The sequence below is a fragment of the Prionailurus bengalensis genome, chromosome D3 (assembly GCF_016509475.1).
Source record: "Prionailurus bengalensis isolate Pbe53 chromosome D3, Fcat_Pben_1.1_paternal_pri, whole genome shotgun sequence".
NCBI lineage: Eukaryota > Metazoa > Chordata > Mammalia > Carnivora > Felidae > Prionailurus > Prionailurus bengalensis.
The window spans coordinates 46937028-46957643 of NC_057356.1; the positions used below are offsets into that span (position 1 = coordinate 46937028).

General features: G+C 36.2%; 1 protein-coding gene across 6 annotated transcripts in view; it reads left to right on the forward strand.

Annotated features, from left to right (window-relative positions):
- Positions 1-14749, forward strand: part of IMPACT (impact RWD domain protein) — a 29479-nt gene extending 14730 nt beyond the window's left edge. For 4 of the 6 annotated variants that reach the window (XM_043558487.1, XM_043558490.1, XM_043558493.1 and 1 more), the window contains exons 6-12: positions 1906-2028; positions 3865-3962; positions 6073-6146; positions 9474-9564; positions 10338-10355; positions 11120-11254; positions 12209-14749. In XM_043558487.1, coding sequence (XP_043414422.1) covers positions 1906-2028; positions 3865-3962; positions 6073-6146; positions 9474-9564; positions 10338-10355; positions 11120-11254; positions 12209-12277 — 608 coding nt within the window. In that variant the 3' untranslated portion in view covers positions 12278-14749. The remainder of the gene's footprint in view (positions 1-1905; positions 2029-3864; positions 3963-6072; positions 6147-9473; positions 9565-10337; positions 10356-11119; positions 11255-12208) is intronic. The other 2 variants (XM_043558489.1, XM_043558488.1) reach the window with 2 other exon arrangements.
- The last annotated feature ends 5867 nt before the right edge of the window (positions 14750-20616 follow it).

Here is a 20616-nt window from a genome sequence, read left to right on the forward strand (position 1 = left end):
TATTGATTTTTGTTTACAATTTGTAGTTATACTTTTTAGAAATTTTGTTTGGTATTTTTCTTACCAAAAATTGTTTTTGTAGACTTCATACTAAAATGGAAGGATTTGTAATTCTAAAGAACTAATAAGATTACAAGCTCGTGATCAAGATATCTCATGAGAATTTTCCATTCTACCCACTAACAAGTAACTTAGGTTGATTTTACTGTTAATCTTCAGTACAAATTTATCTCATAGGTTTTTTCTATTGCAGAAGTACTAAATTTTGAAGTAATTATATACACAAAAAATTTTTACAATTCTGTACTAATTTTAGACTTACAGAAAAATTGCAAAAATAGTACAATGAACTCTTTTATATTCCTCACTCTGTTTCCCCTAGTAACATCCTACTTAACCACAGTATAATTACCAAGAATAGGAAACTAACATTGGTATAATATTAACCAAACTAAAGATCCGAATTTCATGGATTTTTTCCACTAATGTCCTTTCTGCTGTTATAGGATGCTGTCCAAGATTCTACCTGTTATTTCTCTTTACTCTCTTTTAGTCTGTAAATAATTTCTCAGTCTTTCCTTGGCTTTTATGACCTCTTATGACCTGACACTTTTGAAGAGTACTGTATTTTGTAGAATGTCCCTCTGTTTGGGTCTGTCCATTGTTTTCTCATATTGGAGCAAGATTAGGCATTTTGGCAAGAATACCACAAAAATGATATTGTCTCCTTCACAGTGCATATATCAAGGAACTCATGGTATCAGTATGCTTTATTGTTATGTTTACCTTGATCCTTTGGTTACAGTGGTATCTGTCAGGTATCTCCACTGTAAAGTTATAGTATTAATCAAGCCTCTCCAGAGAACCAATTGGGTGTGAGAGTGTGTGTTTGTGTATGTGTATGTGTGTACGCGTGTGTATTTATAAAGACAAGGAGGGGGAAGAGAGGGATGGATGCAGAAGAAGGGAGGAAGAGGTGTGGAAGAGAAGGAGAGAGAGATTAATTTAAGGAATTGGCTCATGAGATTGTGGAGGCTGGCAGGTCCACACTCTGCAAGGTACTTTGGCAGGCTGGAGACCTAGGGAAGAATTAGTGTTGCAGCTCAAGTCTGAAGGCTGGCTGTCTGCTCGAAGAATTCCCTCTTCCTCTGGGGAGGCTAGTCCCTTTTCTATTAAGACCTTAACTAGATGTAGCTCTCTCACATTGTGGAGGACAGTCTGCTTTACTCAAAGTTAACTGATTTCAATGTGAATTCCATCTAAGAAATACCTTTACAGAAACATCTAGAATAGAGTTTGATCAAATAAATATCTGGATACTGTGGACTAAACTAGCCAAGTTGACATATAAACTTAACCTCACAGTTACTGTCTTTCCCTTTATAGTTGATAAGTACCTTGAGGGAGATATTTGGCTCTCTGCTAATATCCTGTTCCTCCTTAAACTTTAACTTTAATATCTATTAGTCTGTCTTGTCAACAGTATTTATTGCTGTGGTGTTTGCATAATAATGATTCTCATTTCCTTCTTTCCTTCTTCATGGAATTGGAATTCTTTTGTGAGGAAGAGATGTCTCTTCTCCTTGTTTGTTTTTTATTTATTTTTATCAGTATGAACTCATGTATATTATTTTACTCCATGGGTTAAAATTCTATATTATCATTATTTTGTTGCTCAAATTTTTCCAGCTTTGGCCTTCAGGTAGACTCTTGTATTCTTTTTTGTTAGCTCACCTGTCTTTTTTTTTTTTTTTTTTTTTTTTTTGACCATTTCTTTGCTCTCCGGAATCATAAGCTCTTCCAGGCTCATCTTTTATTTATTTTCCTAGACAAAGACCAACCAGTTATTAAGTGGAATTCCTTACTGTCCTCTAAGTTCATTCATAAGGTCTCATATCCACATAGGTCCTGACATCAAGAAGAAAACTGAAGAGGAAGATGTAGAATGTGAAGATGATCTCATTTTAGCATGTCAACCAGAAAATCCTGTTAAAGCATTGGATTTTGAGATTAGTGAAAATCAAACAGGTATATTACCATCTAGTTTCTTTTGAGGCGCCCGGGATGGCAGTTGTTACCAACTAGTTTCTTTTGAGGCATGTGGGATGTTTCTGAAATGGTATAGAACTGTAGTAAACTCTCATACATTAAGAAATAGTTAAGTTGCAGAGAATTGAGGGTTTTTTTTTCCTGCCTGCTGGCCATTTTGATGTTTGCTAGGTCTGTCAGAATGATGAGGAAAAAACAGAAATTTCTCCCTCCCCCCACTGTTTTTTTGTGTGTGTGTGACTTTCTAGAGTTTTGAATTAATGATAGGAGAAACTGAAACTAAGAAATACTCTGTTAATGTTTTCAGTTCACATCCTGTTTTTATATGTCTATTTTGAAATCCTCAGCTGTCTCCTGATGTTTCAGTTAACTTTAGTCTGTGTTCATAAATATAATAGCTGAACGTACAGCCACTGAACTCAAGCTAGTAAAATGCCTTTAAGATTTTAGTTTTTGCTTAAGTAGATTTGTTCCATAATCAGATAGTATTCAGCTTATGAATAGGTTGATGAGATAAATCAATCAGCTGTATGTTGCCATTGGAAAATATCTTCTATTTTAGTATCTTAAAATTTTGAACGGTAGCATCAGTTTTCTCAAGGCTTTTACAAAAACATGATAGGCCAGAGGGAACTATGCGTCATACAGTAGCTTTCAAACAATACTATGAAGCTTTAAAGTTCTTGTGTGGTGTTTCAGGACCAGGAAGGGAAATAAATAGGAAGAGAAAGAGTGGGAGAAAAGACCCAGGATTCCCACCCCTACCTCAGTGTCACATTTTATTCATTTATATATTTGTGGATTTGGCATAAGATTTCTTTCAGGAAACAGGATACACTATTAAAAGCAAGAGTAAAAATCATAGTCAACAATAAATAGTGTCCAGTTCATGTTGACCTTAGTGCTACCCTGGTACAGTGGTCACAGTTTGTTCAAGAAGAGGACACACTCAGGAGGAAGGCAAAACATCCTGCATAAACCTGGTTTCTTGACCTAGCCCCGCCACACACCAGTGCAGTAAGTTTTGACAAGTTGTTTAAAGCTGTAAAGAAATATTTTTACATGTGTTAGTTGAAGTAGTCCATTAATTGTAAGGCAAGCTGACCTGGGTAAGATTCAACAGATCAGTGAATAGAAATAGGAAACAATTTTAATTATTTTTCCTGAATAGCTTTAGATCCTAAATGAGGCAGATGTAGTAGCCAGGATAGTTGGTTAAGTTTCTCAACAGAGTTAAGGTCAAATTAGTGGTTCTTAAACTTGTTTAAGAGGCAGAATAACTGGAAATAATGATACTCTGTGGAATACCAATTTGGTGTATCATTGATATATTCAATCCTATGAAGAAGGAACAGTTTTATTAGCAGAAAACATTTCATCACAGCTACACAAAATAAAGTCATAGGTTTCACAACCCAGAAGTCCATCAACAGAATTGATAAATAAATTGTGGTATATTAGCAGCTGATAATCTTTTTGGTCTTAGGACCCTTTTATACTCTTAAAACTTAGTTATTATACCGATTTATACTACTATAACATCCCAGGATTTGAGGCCCAACCTACTGGGTGACCTTGACAGGTGAAAATCATTTATAAGTCAAGTAGTTTAATCTTACTTACATTTGAACACTTTTTACTTAAAATTATAATTTTAATAGATAGCTATTAAGGGTAATTTGGGTTGATTTGCTATATGATTTACATCTCTTTCCCAACTCCCTTCCCCACCCTCTGCTCACACCATTGTCAATTTTTCATTATTCAAATGTAAGAATTTTAAAAATAAAATAATGTAATTCTTTAAATTTATAGAAATAGAAGAATTACCTCCGATTGATCATGGCATTCCTATTACAGACCGAAGAAGTACTTTTCAGGCGCACTTGGCTCCCGTAGTTTGTCCTAAACAGGTAAAGTTTCTATGTCCAGTTCACTTTGATGTTGTTTTACCAAAGTAATTCAAGTAAATGGTTTTCCTCTTATGTTTGCTCTTATGTTTAATTTTCACATAAGATGAAAATTATTTGTTCATTTTCCTACCCCGGAATTACTGTGAATCATGGAAGATTTGTTTCGGTTTTAACAAATTAGGGCTTAACCCTCTAATGGATTTCCAAACAAGAAAAGCGCATTGTGTGGAAAATTATGATGCTTAATAGCTTGTTAAAAAAATTATTTGTCCTATTGTGTGGGAGTTCTGCAAAACCAAGTCGGCTCCATTGATGCCCAGGGAAGAGGACAGTGGACAGACTGGCTGAGCAGAGTCTTTCTGACCTGAATTCCTTTTCCTTTCTGCCTCTTGATCTTAGGTGACCTGATTCCCACTCAAGGACACCAAATGGGAGAATTTTCAATCACAAACTGTAACTACCTAGAAAGTTAAATTAACAACAGAAGTCTCATTAACTTAGCATAGGTTTGAATCCTTAGTCTCTTCTCTTTGGTCTCTATAGCTCCTCAACTGTAAGCCCTTCTGAAGCCCTGAACTACAGGGTACAGTTCTTTGTACCAGGCTGCACTTTCACTCTCCTCTGCATTGACTTGTGGTCAAGATAACAGCTTTTGGTTCAGGCTTCTGGCTCTTTCTGTCCGCAGTTTGTCCTTGGCTGTTGCCCATAATCTTGTTGCCAGGGTCCTCCTTAGACATTATGTTCTGAATCTGTTCATCCTGGATCCTCTTTCTTTTTCTGATTATAGTCTCTTGGACTTACAGGATCATAATTGTGAGAGCTCAAATAAATCTTAAAGATCAGTGTCTGCTTTATTTTGTTGATCAGGAACCTGAGAACCTGAAAGATTAAAAAGTAATAACCACAAGATAACATAGTTTCCGATTCAAATTGATCTCCCTGGCTGCAGCTCAGTCTTCCCTACCTCTATTATTTCTTCCATACTCTTTGCCAGAAAGTTACCTTTCTGAAAGATCTCGCTGTGTGTCACTGGCCCCACCCCCAATCTTTGCTTATATCCGTTGTGTACAAGGAGAAACCTAAACTCTTCTATGGGGCCCTTTGCAATATGACCCTAGCTTTATCATTCCTGATACATTGTCTTTCATCTCATTCATACTCTAAATAGTTTCTACATAAAACTATTGGTCGTTTCCAGAACCTTTCTCTTTTATGTCCCTGCTAAGGTTACCAGATAAAATATAAGATGCCTAGTTAAATTGGAATTTCAGATAAACACTATCGTATGGGACATACTACTAATAAAAAATTATTTGTTGTTTATCTGAAATTCCAACTTAACTGAGCATCCTTTATGTTTTATTTGCTAAATCTGATAGATTTGCACATGAAGTTTCCTCTGAATGGAATGACTTCTTCTTGCTTGCACCCCTTTCTTCCCCTCAATCCCCAAGAGATTGCTACTTATCTTTCAAAATTTGGCTCTTGTTACCTTGTCCGTAAACTTTATAGGACTCCAAGAGAGCTTTGGTCTTACAACATTTGGAACATAACCATGTTGTACCTGTCAATTTGGATACATAAGTGTGATAAATTTTCAGAGTTCATTTTAAAAAATGGTCATATTTACGTTTAAAATTCTTTACAGGGGGGACAATTTCATCTATAAGGACCTTAAACGTAGTTAGTGCTTAAATATTTGTTGCTATTTGGTATTCAAAAATACCAGGTCTGGAGGCCAGCCTGACCACTCTCTGTCAGCACTGTGCCCTGCTTCAGCTCAAACTATAAGGCCCAATAAAGCCTTACCTGTGCCTTTGAAGAAAAAAAATATATCAGGTCTGTAGTTTTTTATACCAATTGAGAGTATCTGTTTCTGCCTCTAAAACAAGGAAAAAACTTTGGAAATGACCTTTTCAGAGTGTAGTAGACTCTTTAAATGAGGAGAAAACTTTGGAAATCGCTTTTTCAGAGTATAGTAAATTCTTTAAATCACTATTTCAGTACAACAGTATTCATATCAATATGCTTTAAGATATTTTTCTAGCATTTATTTATGGAATAAATAAAAAGTATACATTGGTTTATTTATATTACTGCTGTTTTTAAGGTGAAGATGGTTCTTGCCAAATTGTATGAGAATAAGAAAATAGCTAGTGCCACCCACAACATCTATGCATACCGGTGAGTAAACCTAACTTTAGGAATGTTCAATTTGTAAAAAATGGGGGAAACTGATGCATGATTTTTAAAATAACAACTATTATGTGTGGTTTTTTTCATTATAAAAGTAATAATCACGTATAGAATATTTCGAATCTGCAGAAAAGAAAAGGAATTGGAGGGAAAATCAACCTTTTTCTGCCATTAAATGTAACTGATAATAGTTGGATACATTTTGATAATATATTGATACATTTTCCTTGTCTTCTATGCAACTTTTATTTTTTCAGTGCGTTGCCGTAGTATCTATGTTAACTAACTAGAATTTAAATAACTTGAAATAAACAATTTACCAAAAGCATTTTTCCATGTTGTTATAATTGCTTTATAGACATTATTGTAATGGCTGTGTACTATTTCTTTCGGGCTGTATACCGTAATTAGCTATTTTCTTTTTCTAGTTTTTCATATTTTTCATTATTATAAAAAATATTCTTGTGAACATCTTTGTATACATTCTAGATTATTTACTTGGAGTAGGTTCTGGTTACTTGAGATTATTTTTTGAAATGAAATGGGCGTGCAATTGAAGAAGAAAGAATATATTCCTAGAAGTAAAATCATCAAAGTATGAACATTTTTGAAACTCTTGATACATAGTGCCAAATTTTTTCCCAAGTTTTTCTTTTAAACCAGTGTATGCTTTCATTGGCAGGGAAGTAAGTGTGCTTCTTTTGCTGTATTCCTTCTAGTTTTGAATACTAAGGTTTTATACAAATGTTTGCTGAAGTGTTAGTAAACAGAGGAAGAATATATTTCTAAATACGTAAATTAGTATAGACTTAAAAGAACATATTTTGGGACTGAAATGAATCAGAATATAAACATAGAGATTTAGTGCAAATTTAAACTTTTTTTTTTTAATGTTTATTCATTTTTTGAGAGACAGAGACAGCATGAGCAGGGCAGAGAGGGAGGGAGACACAGAATCTGAAGCAGGCTCCAGGCTCCTAGCTGTCAGCACAGAGCCCGATGCGGGGCTTGAACTCACGAACCATGAGATCATGACCTGAGCCGAAGTCAGATGCTCAACCGACTGAACCACCCAGGTGCCCCAAGATTTAGTGCAAATTTAAAGTGTGATTGAGAATATTAGTAAAATCTAGGCTATCTGAAAATCAGAAAATTAAAAAAAAACAATCCATCACTTTGGATAGGTGAGTTTTTTTATATTACTAAGTCACATTTCTTTAAGTGCCAAAATTTCCAAAAACTATTTGTTATATGATTCCCTGCTTACTAGAGTATCCCTGGGCAGGATTTTGATGTTTTGAGTTAGGGTCATCAATATAAAAACAAGGGATTAGACTCTGCTTGCTCTCGGTGATTTGAATGTGCTTTAAAAGTATTAATTGCCATTCATTCATCCCATGTGTTTATTGAGTGCCTACGCTGTGCCAAATACTTTATGAAAGTTAATTTTGATTATTTCAGGAACTCTGCCCCTGCAAAAAGTTTAGCTTTTTCAAGATCACAAAGTTGTTAAGTGGAGTCTGATAAACTGATTTCTCTCTCTTTTATTCCGACATGGCTCTGTGGCGGCACCTTCAACAATCAGTCGCTGGATATAATTTTAATCTTAAGTTATCAAAAAGTTAAATAATATGCCAGATATTCTATTTCAGGCCCCAGATTTTTGTTTTTAAGTACCTGGAAGTATTTTTTTTAGTTTTGCAAGTTAGTAGGTGATCAGACCAGCTGTCAATTCTCACAGATATCAGCACGACTTACACGCTTACTCCACCTTGCTCCATTATGTTATAACTGACACTTGGGAATGAAAGAGCTTAGCTTGCCAGAATTGTGTGCCACCTAAGACTAAACCAGGTACAAAGTGGAGTCTTGCAGGATCCCACTGGAAGTAAAGTAAATAACCTTTATCTCGTATATGGACTTTGTGTTGTATATTTTGAATGCTTAGGATCCTTTTAAGGTTACTTCTTGGTTCTGGGGCTGTGTTCCTGCTTTGGAGTTACGAGGCACTCTTCAGGCTACTGGTATACACAGCTATGGGATACTGCATTATCGTCTTCCTGGCATGTGCCGAAAAAGTAAAAATGTCCTTGGTATTTTCATTTTTAAAAAACCTAACAGCACTGATTTATAACTCAAGTTTTCTTCATTTGTTCCATAAAATTATGGTGTTAGGTTATAATTACAGTCCTAATATACACCAACTGCTGACACCTTTTTGCCTTAAATTTGCCATATAAAATTTTGTCTAATAGCACGAACTTTGTTCTCTTGGAATGAGGTCAATTCTAAATAATAGTAGAGCCTGGTCATAGTAGGTGGGCAGTAAATATTGATTGAGTCAATGAATGGAAAGACAGATTGAAGGAGGAATGAGTGAATAAATGAATGAATATGATTGCTATAATACATATGAATATATAATAAATATGTGAATATGATTGCTATAATTGACTTAGGTATATAGATATGGTAGTATCTGGCTTTTTTATAGCCACAGCTGGAAAAGTATCTTTGCTGCGTTTGCCTAGTCCTAGATGGTGTCATCTGTAGGGACCTAAGAAATCCTGTAGACAGCATACCTTAACTGTCACTGTTTTCTTTTTATATCTCACCCTTACTTGCCGTGCTTATTCTGCTACAATGTAGCCCAAATTATTATTCCAAATGCAAACTTTCTAGATAATTTAAATAGGTAAAAATATCATGATTTATCTCAGATATTGATAATTAACCAGGGGAAAAATTATAGAGAAGGTAAACCTTATAATTCTTAGAATGGGGAGGATAGAGAAATGTTTGATGGCTAGAATAAGATGTGAGGAAAGTATAAAATGTTAATTTATGTTGATTCCATCACCTCCATCTTTTTTATATACTCTTTGTCTCTTCCACTAGCTCTAAGGCTCTTTGAAGACTGAAGTATGCCACTTATTTCTTTATATCATTTCATGGTGCCTACATACTTCTCTACAGTATATTCTCAATCAGTGGTTTTCAATGACTACTCTCTGTAACCTTATAGCTTCAAGATTAGATCAAGTGTCAGATGTATAAACTCACCTTTCCATAATTATAGCATTTATGCTTTAAGGGAGGTGCCTTGATTCCTAGCTTTCCCAAATATAAAAAAAAATGAAATGTACTGGATAACAAATCAGAGAAAATGTATCTAATATATAGTTCAAGAAGAATTTTTTTTTTGACAAATATGCAGATTTTGGAAGTAAATTGATTGCAACAAGTATGTAGGTGTAACTTTTAGGTGCAATATTTTGGAGTTTCAAAGTGTAATACTGTTATATGTATTTCTAGAATATATTGTGAGGATAAACAGACCTTCTTACAGGACTGTGAGGACGATGGGGAGACAGCAGCTGGCGGGCGTCTTCTCCATCTCATGGAGGTAAGTGTAAGTTAAACCCTGGTAATCCTGCTCTCTGAGCCATAAAATTTTTCAATGAAACAGAGCTCTATTTAGGAATAAGTAAATCAGTTAGGCTACATGACATGAGATATATTTGGGATAACTAGTAGTTAATTTTTAAACCTTGAGAGAAACGTTTAACCACTTGATGTGGGGCAGAAAGCCCAAGGTTAATAACAAGCGCTGTGCTTGGAAAGTCTGGCAGTCATAAATGATAGAAGATTGTCTTCAACTCTAAAAAAGCATCTCCTTTTTGTTTTTCAACAATGTCGTCCCTGTATTTTCTCTGTTCTGTCTTTGTGCATTTCTTGTTAGTTGGGTATTATTGGACCATCTGGATAGACCCAGAATATTGCTTTTTTCATTAACTTGTCCATCTCCTCACCTTATGTTCTAAGACATTTTCTTACCTGTCTTCCAAGATTTCTGTTGAATTAAAAATTTTTTTTAGCAATCATGTATTTAACAGTTCTTTCTTCTTGGGGCATCTGACTGGCTCAGTCAGAAAAGCATGTGACTCTTGACCTTGGGGTCATGAGGTTGAGCCATTTTTTATAATGTGTTATTTTGGCTTTATGAATGCAATTTCTCTGAGAATAGTAATTAGAGGATTTTTTTTAGATGTTCTCCCCTTTAAATTTTTCCTGGTCCATTTTAGTTTGTTTATCTTGTCCTTTCTCTTTCATGCTGCTGGATTTTCTTCATCTGTATGGTGATCATTGATCTTAATTGTCTATTAATTTTAAGAATAGATTGGTTTTTTTCCTAAGGTAGTTGCTATAGTTTCTTCTGTTACCGTATGTGGAGGTTTGTTTTCTAACCAGGCCGTTTCCATGATAGGAACTCTGTGTGGTCAGGCCTGTGGCCTGGTGGGCTTCATGTTAAGAACAGCATTTGACAGATACCCAACTGAGGAAGACCTTGCTGGTAGGCCCCAGCAGTTACCCATGCAGCCCGAGTTCTTTCCAGTGTTTTGTTCAGAAGCATGTTTTGGTTGTTGTTTGGCCTAGGGGCAAAAGGCTATTTAAACTGAGCTATTTTGGTTGAATTCATGAAGAACTGGAACACTACCTGCATGAGTTCCCCTTCATTCTTCCCAATTGCCCCACAATTTGGAATTCGAGGACACTGTGGAGCACAGTGTTTGATTTCTAAATTCTGTCACCTGAATTTTAGGAATCTCACTCTGCTCACTTGGGTGGTTCTGCCATTCAAGTCATAGGGAAATTTTATGTGCAGTTTATCAACGTTTTTTTTTTTTTTTTTTAATTTATTTTTGGGACAGAGAGAGACAGAGCATGAACGGGGGAGGGGCAGAGAGCGAGGGAGACACAGAATCGGAAACAGGCTCCAGGCTCCGAGCCATCAGCCCAGAGCCTGACGCGGGGCTCGAACTCATGGACCGCGAGATTGTGACCTGGCTGAAGTCGGACGCTTAACCGACTGCGCCACCCAGGCGCCCCATATGTGCAGTTTAGAACTCGAATTTGTACATGTCTATGTGTATATCTAATTATGCTTCTGAAAATAACAGATTTTGAATGTGAGAAATGTCATGGTGGTAGTATCACGCTGGTACGGAGGAATTCTACTAGGACCAGATCGCTTTAAACATATCAACAACTGTGCCAGAAACATACTGGTGGAGAGAAACTACACAAATTCACCGGTGAGTGCTTATTGATACTATATAGAGTTTCTCACCATTGCCTATGAAAGTAAAAAATAAACAAACCCAGACAGAAAATTAAGAATGAATCAGAGTGTTTGTGGTACACTGGGAAAACCTTTGGACTAGGAAATTGTAGACTTAGCTTCTAGTAAAAACAGTGTGGCCAGTTAGTTGTGTAACCTTGGGCAGATCACTCCATCCCTTTGAGCCTTAATTTCATAGATTCATACAGAATTTTATAAAAACTTTTAAGACCCAATTATTCTTCAGTCCCTAAATTGAGGCCAGGGGAGGTTGTGTAGCTAATGCTATGAACTAGCTGTTCTTTAAACGTATGTGAAATTCCGGGGCGCCTGGGTGGCTCAGTCTGTTAGGCGTCCGACTTTGGCTCAGGTCATGATCTCACGGTCCCCCGCATCAGGCTCTGTGCTGACAGCTCAGAGCCTAGAACCTCCTTCAGATTCTGTGTCTCCCTCTCTCTGTGTCCCTCCCCGCTTGTACTCTGTGTCTCAAAAATAAATAAACATTAACAAAAAAAATTAAACACATGTAAAATTCTGATATTCACTGTTAGTGTCAGAGTCCCTTCCCTCTCCCCTGGCATGCATTTGGATGTCTGCCCTTAAACTTTGAATTATTTTTGTTTCATATTTTATAAACATGTTTATTTTATTTAAAGTTTTCTACCTTAACTTTGAAAAGTGCACAATAGATTAAATAGATTCAAACATAAATCTGTTAGATGAGTGTTTTCCTTGACTATCCTTGATTATTTTGGAAATATTAAAATAGACTAGAAGTAAAAATGTCCCATAAAACAGAAAGATGATGTACATGGAAGTAATTATATTTTCACTGTTCTGTTTATTCTGTATGATTAGACTTAAGGTTCCTAAGCCAGTATCTTGATATAAACTGGGAGATACTACATTGATTTATATCTTTTTTTAGGAGGAATCATCTAAGGCTTTGGGAAAAAACAAAAAAGTAAAAAAAGACAAGAAGAGGAGTGAACATTAATACCTAAAATTATACAACAGGTTAATTTGCCTATAATTATACACAAATTCCACAGTCATCAAGGAATATTGTGCAGAGAGGATCCTGGACTGCTCAAGTCAGCCAATCCATTGTGGACACCAACGTTACCTTTTCTTCTTTGGTTTATCATCTGCCAAAAATAGAGAACTTGTGATATATTCATGTGTATTTCAGGCTGCTTCAGAAGAATTAATTTGAACTTAATTGCCACTTCATCTAATCTTAGGAAGGTAACAGTTGTCCAGGGCAGTACCTGAATTAACTGTCCATTTCAGTACATGTCAAGTGCCTTTGTTAGGTGGGGAAGAAATGTCTCGAGAGGAATATAAATACCTGATATCTTGTCATCGGATTTCTCATAACGTTAAATGAATATTGCCTTTTAATGCTCTTTATGGCTTATTGGAATAGGAGCTCATTGCAGATTGATCTTGGAGAGTTTCTTCTTGTGATTTTGGTTCATAGGAAGTCACCTTGCATTTTATAGTGTTCATCACTGAGTAATGATTAAGCAAAAATCCAGGCGTATCCATCTGCAGTTATGTGCTGAAGCGATAATTCATCTGACATATTTGTTAGCACAAGTGTTATGCTTTGATTTCTGTCGCAAATTGGTGATTGTGAAATTTCAAAATGTGGTTTTTTGGCTTTTACTTTTTTTGATTCTTGTAATGCAAACCAGTAGATATGGAGTGTCAGTAGTCTCTTGCCCCTGAAACGTGTTAGTGTAATATTCTAGTTTTGGGTCTTTTCATATCCTGGGAGTACCTTTCTTGTGATCTTCATTGAGGAATTAGGACTACTGTAGAAGCTCTTCTGCAGTTAACGGGGCCTTTCTAGAAGGGGATAGAGGTAGGAAAACAACGCTGGTATGGGGTGGAGTGCATCATCGCATAGTTATGTAGGTATGCTCCAGCTGTCTTTCTCAGCTCCTTGACTTTGGGGCGCAAAGGAGCAAACATTTTGGTTGGGAAAACAAAGAAAATCCCTCTTGTCCATTCTTACCAGATCTTCCTCAACATCAATGTTTTATGTTCCTTTCATCTGCAAGTTATTCTGTTTACCTCTAGACAATACATTTATCTTTGAGATCTAACAGTAAGTCATTAACTGTTCCCCTTCAGATATGATTGCAAACAATTATTGAGAGTCATTAATTGATTGCAGATTTGCCTGAGATTCTCTTCCAAAGGAAGGGGACAGAAATTAGGAGGCAACTTGGAATGGTGCTTGCATTATGGAAAGCATTGCAGAAAAGCAGACACAGATAGATAGCCTTTTCTGTTCTCTTGATGTCTTACCTTTAAAAGATCCAACAACCTTATTTGGTGTTTTTAATAAAAATTGAGTAAATAGCTTTCCACTAGGATGGATTCTGAGAAATAAAATCCAAGTCATATTTGTTGTAAATATGTCTGATGTTGCCAGTGATCAACAGTCATCGAAGGATGTGCTATATATATTTAGAACACCTAGGTCAGATTCCATGAAAAGTATATCCAGTGTTATTAACTGTTAACTAAAGAAGTTGACGACCATTAATTAACACTAAAATAATTTCACAATTTTAACACATTCTAACCTGTGAACAAAGATATAAAATAGGAAGAATTTGGTGCTGCAGAAAAATTGAATTAATTTTTCTGTAACACCAAATGTGAATTTCTTTCTTGCTGTTCATCTCAGTTGTTTAGGTCTTTATGGAAGACCTTTAATATCTGTGATCTCATTTTCCCTTATTTAAAAAAAAAATCTTATTTTTGCATCTTTCTATAAAATTATTAATCACATTTTCCTGACTAAAAAACCTAATCTCCTTTGCCTAAAGTCAGTTAGCTGGGAAGAAGAGATCCCAAAGTCTCTAATTCTGGAATCTGAGTTATTTACACCCAACCATTGTGGACCCCTAGCTAATGAGAGCATCTTTTTCTCTATTTAAAATTTCTCTCCAGTAGAGGATTTTCAGATTCTCCATACAATAATTTTCTATAGCCAGATCTATGCTGTGGCATATTTTGTAGTATATTGTGTTAGTTAAAAATATTCTCCATATGCCAGTTACGTAAGAGCAAGTAGCATCTACTTTTTACGTGGAAAAGCAGTATGGTTTGGAGGTACATATCATGAAGCAGTCTGTTTGAAAAGAGTTACATCAAGCTAATCACACCCAAGAAAGAATAGCATGAAGCAGATACTGTTTGGCGGGCAGGTGAAATTTACTGAGAAAATTGTATAATCACCTCTAATTGTACTATCTAGAGATAACCATTATTAACATTTACTATGTACATCCTTCTATTTTTTTCCTGTGCATGATTTTGTATATATGGCTATTTTTCTTTCCATAAAAATGGTATTAAACTGTATATACTGTTTTGTATCCTGCATATTTCATATAGAAGCATATTGTTAACATTTTCCCATGTCAATAAATATTCTTCTATGGCTTAATTTCTTATGACTACATTGTATTCTGTCTTCTGGGTGTATCATACTATACTAACTGTTCTCCCATGTTTCCAATGTTTAAGTTTTTTTCAATTTTATCGCTTAAATATTTATGAAAAACTAAATCATTGTGTGCAGATTTTTTGGTATTTGTCTCTGATTATTAGGAAAAATTCCTAGAAATAGAATTTCTTGGTCAAACATTTATACATTCTAATAGCTTGATTGGTTTAGCCAAATTGCTCTCTAGGAAAGGTTTATCGGTTAGACCTACATTAGCATTGTGTTAGAAGATACTTAGGATACCAAAGATGTGGGACAGTAGGGATTCTGGTAGAAAAAAATACCAGTATATTTTTAAATTGATCTTTTTTTGTTTTGAAATAATTATGGATTCACTAGAAGTTGAAAAATGCTCTCCCTACTAGTAACATCTTATATAGCTATAGTATATTTATCAAAACCAAGAAACATATTCTGGATACAAGTTCTTTGTCGGGCAATTTGCAAATAATCTCCCATTTTGTTGCTTGTCTTTTCATTCTCTTGACTGTTTTTCACAGAGTAAAAGTATTTAATTTTGATGAGACATAATTGACCTTTTGTTTTGTTTTTAATCAAGAGTTTGGTGTTAGGTCTAAAGACTTTGCCTAAACCCAGGTCATAAAGATTTTTTTCTGTTCTCTTTTTAAAGTTTTAGAGGTTTTTTGTTTGTTTTTCATTCAGATCTGTTATCCATTTTTTGTTAATTTTTGTATAAGAGATTTAATTTGCAGTTCATTTCCATATGGATATCCAATTATGAGGGTGACTATTAAAAAAAAAATTTTTTTTTTAACATTTATTCATTTTTGAGAGACAGAGAGAGACAGAGCACCAGCAGGGGAGGAGGAAAGAGAGGGAGACAACAGAATCCGAAGCAGGCTCCAGGCTCCGAGCTGTCAGCACAGAGCCTGAAACAGGGCTCAAACTCACAGAGTGCGAGATCGTGACCTGAGCTGAAGTCAGACGTTTAACCGACTGAGCCACCCAGGCGCCCCAGGAGTGACTAAGTTTTTAAATTGAACTTCTTAATGAGTTTTCATAAAATAAAGTTATATAACCAGCACTTAGGTTGGAAGGACACTACCAGCACTGCAGAATCCCCTTGCATCTCATCCCACATTAGCTGCTCTCCCCCTCTGCCACCTAACCATCTCCCTGACTTCTGACCCCAGAGGTTACTTTGGTCTGTTTCGACTTTAACATGAAGTGGAGTCACACAGTATGTATTCTTAACGTTTATTTATTTTTGAGAGCCAGAACGAGCAGGGGAGGAACAGAGAGAGAGGGAGACACAGAATCCGAAGCAGGCTCCAGGCTCTGAGCTGTCGGCACGGAGACCAACGCGGGGCTCAACCCACGAACTGTGAGATCATGACCTGAGCCGAAGTCAGTTGCTTAACCGACTGAGCCACCCAGCCTCCCCTACACAGTATGTACTCTTGTTTGGACTCCTTTTGTTCCAACATTTTTTGAAATTCATCTGATTCTTGTATGTAGCAGTTATTTTATTCTTACCACTGTATAATATTCCATTGAGTGAACATGGTAGTTTATCAATTCTGTTTATGAGTATTTGGGTCTCGAGTCTGAGGCTGTTACAATTAGTGCTGTTACGATTATTCTCGTGCATGGCTTGTAGTCAACACATATACACATTTCTGAAGCATATATACCTGGAAATGAATTTGCCAAGTCAGGATCCACGTATGTAGAGCTTTAGAGTATGCCGCCCCAAGGTGTGCTGGTAAATTTTTTAACTCTCTCTGGGGTGGTTGCTCATCAATAACATTTGCCAGTTCCTGTGTTGTATATACTCCCACACCGTTCAGTTCCAAGCTACCAATGTGAAATCAACCTGCGGCAAACTTCCTGAAAACCTAGCAATCGCTTCTTTGTGAGTTCCAGCACACATCACTCATGCTCCCAAGCAGTTTTCCAAAGCAGTTAAACCAATTTACACTCCTACCAGTAGTGAACAAAGTTCTAGTTGCTGCACATCCACATTTGGTATTACCTGACTTTTTGTGTGGTACATTGTGCTTTCAGTTTGTGGTCTTAATTTGCATTCCCCTGATGACTAATGAAATTGAATGCCTTTGGTTACTATAATTTATACCTGAAATGACTGAGTAATCTTAAATGACACATGTCCCCCCTGCCAGCAGTGGAAATATTGGGGCTTGTTACCAAGTTGGTTCAGATACAGAGAAATCAGTTTACAGTTTTGCGTACCTGTGACATATTCTGTAAATTTCAGTACTCCAACACTGTCCCACTGGTATGTTCTCTGTGAATTTATCAGGGAACTTCATCTTTTTTGCTCTTAGATTCCTAATTTATAAACATGTAGATTATGATTCTTCCCTGACTGGGATATTATGGAGATGGGATATTATGGATGTTAAATGGGATGCCTTCCGCGGTGCTTAGTATGTGATAAGCATAATATCACAACATGTAAAAACTATTCTTAGCTCAGGGGCCAGACTATGGTCTGTGAGCAATGGTTTGCCAACCCCCTGGTGTAGACCAGGTAAAAAAGAGAAAGAAAGGCAAGTCAAAAATTGTAATGTTTACAGATAGGATTTTGGTTTCTGAACCTAGGAAAGAGTTTTTTTGTTTCATTTTGTTTTCCCATTTAGCCCCACTTTTGAGTTACATACTGTTTAGGGTCATGATAAAGTTAATTCATATATCAGGACCCACCAAATGGGGACTGCCCCAGTAGCACAACCCATGTCATAGATCTAAACATAGGTCTGTCTGCACTTATGGGAAATGCCTCTCAAGGAAACTCAGCTTATGTCAATCATAGTCCTCCAACTCAGCTTTAGCTATCTTACCCTACTCTAAACAGTAGGACCTGCTGGCCTTATAAGGAATTGGACCTCCTAGCCATGTTTCTGTCTTACCTCTCCTAATATTCTATAAAACTCACTCTTGCCCAAAATTCCTTGCCAAGAATGCTTTACTGGTTGTCAGGCACTATACTCCCCTAATCTGTGGATTGTTCTTCTTTGAATAAAGGACATCAAACTCATTACCAGATTGTATTATTGTCATTCGACAGACAAGAGATAAATCACAACTATGTGTTTGTAATTAAGGAGAATTAGATTTGCAAGTCAGAGTTGGATTTAAATTTTGGTTCTGTTCCTTGGACATGGAAGCCATCTTGGACAACTTACTTAACTTCTTTGAGTTTTATTTTTCTCATCTGTAAAATGGGGCAAATAATCCTTCCTCAAGGACTTTTGGAGGGTTGAATGAAATAAGATCGTGTGTGTGTGAAATGCCACTAAAGTTTCACACAAAGGAGGAGCTTAATAGATGTTTCTTGTAAAAGAAATGAAATCAGATTGATCTGAAATCAGTAAGATATTGGTGCTGAAGTGTAGCTGAATATGCCACCTGAAATATGCCTCTTTGGCATAAGGATTAGTTTGAGCTAATTATTGCAGGAAACTGCAGACATAGCAGAAGTTCTGAAAACTAAGAAAAAGTTACCTTTTTGTAATGGAAATCTACATTTATAAAGGAAATTTACATTAGAAAGGGGGCCTGTTCCAGAAAGAGAGCTATTACCATATACAACTTTTCACCTGTCTTATCTGCATGTCTACCTTGCAAAGGGCAACCTTTGCTTACCAATCATTTCCTCCTCCCACCTTCCCGTAAATTACCTCCTCTCCCCTCTCCCCCCCAACATCTTTTTTGTCTTTAGATGAAGATGGCATTTAAGATAGTGGGTTGGATCGTCTCGGGAGTTTTATTTATTTTTCCTGGGTATCTCCCACACATATGTGAGGCGTACATGTTAATAAACTTCTGCTTGTTTTTCTTTTGTCAATCTGTTTTTTTATTACAGGAAGCAAAGTACTTGAACAGATATTTATCCAAAGAATATATACAAATGGCACATGAACGGATGCTCAATATCATTAATCATTAGGGAAATGCAAATCAAAATCATAATGAGACATCTCATCATACCCATTAAGATGGCTGCTATGAAACAAACAAACAAACACAAAGTAACAAGTGTTGGCAAAGGTGTGGAGATATTGGAACCCTTGTGCCCTGATGGTAGGAATGTAAAATGGTACAGCCACCAGGGATAACAATATAGTGATTCCTCAAAAAATTAAAACAGAATTACCATACAATACCCCAATTTCAATTCTGGGTATATACCTCAAGAAACTGAAAGCAGGGTCTTGAAGAAATACTTGTACATCTATGATCACAGCAGTATTATTTACAAAAGCCAAAAGGTAAAAGCAACCCAAATGTCCATCAACAGATAAATAGATACACAAAATGTGTTATATACATTCAGTGGTATATTATTCATCCTTAGAAAGGAAGGCAATTCTGACATGTGCTACAACATGGATAAAACTTGAGGATATTATGCTAAGTGAGTGAAATAATCCAGTCACAAAAGGACAAATACTGTATGATTCTACTTACATGAGGTACCTACAGTCATTGAATTCATAGAGACACAAAGTAGAATGGTGGTTGCCAGGGGCTGAGAAGAAGGGAAAATGGGAAATTGTTGGTAATGGGTGTAGAGTTTCAGTTTTGCATGACGAAGAGTTCTGGAGATTGGTTGGTACAACAGTATGAATATACTTAACACCACTGAATGGCACACTTAAAAATGGTTAACATAGCAAATCTTAAGTTATGTGTCTTTTGCCACAATTAAAAAAAAATAGTAATAGGACCCTATATAGTATAGGGTAGACTTCACTTTGTTGTAACTGTTGTAAGGTGATGTGGAAAGCAGGAAGAAAGCTGCAGTGGGAGTAGCTGATGGAAGTTGTCCGGAGGCATGCACAGGGCTGATTGATGTAAGAAAAAAATACCAACTGAAATAAACGTTCTGGGGAATTGCATTGGTGGGAGGACCTACCCTTTATAGTTCATTGTTTTACTATAAGTTTATTGAAAACGTTTGTTTAGAGGAAATGAAAGGTTGGTGTGTGGCTGGGGTGCAGGGGACTGGAGAAAGAATCTTACGAGATGAAACAGAAAAGGTAGGCAAAATGAGTCAGGTAGAATCTTGTAGACCTTGATAAGATCTTTTTTTTTTTCTTTTCTTTTCTTTTTTTTTTTTTAAACATGAAATTTATTGTCAAATTGGTTTCCATACAACACCCAGTGCTCATCCCAACAGGTGCCCTCCTCAATACCCATCACCCACTGTCCCCTCCCTCCCACCCCCCATCAACCCTCAGATTGTTCTCAGTTTTTAAGAGTCTCTTATGGTTTGGCTCTCTCCCTCTCTAACTTTTTTTTTTTTCCTTCCCTTCCCCCATGGTCTTCTGTTAAGTTTCTCAGGATCCACACAAGAGTGAAAACATGGTATCTGTCTTTCTTTGTATGACTTATTTCACTTAGCATAATACTCTCCAATTCCATCCATATTGCTACAAAAGGCCGTATTTCATTCTTTCTCATTGCCACGTAGTATTCTATTGTGTATATAAACCACAGTTTCTTCCCTGATAAGATCTTAAAAAGAGCAACAACGAAAGTGAAACAACGAAAGGATTTTAAGCAGAAGAGTGACTCAATCAGATTTGTCTTTCAAGAAGAGAACCTTAGTTGCTCTGGTAGAAAATGGATTGAAAATCAACAAGAGTGGATAGTGGAAAACATTTAAGATGTTATTGTAGTAATAAAGAGATAACGGTAGTTTGGATTAGGATAATGGCAATGGAGATGAAACTATGTAGATGATTTTGAAAAACATTTAGGAAGCAAACTTAGAATCTGCTGATGAATTGGGTAACAGAATGAGCCATTGGCATGGA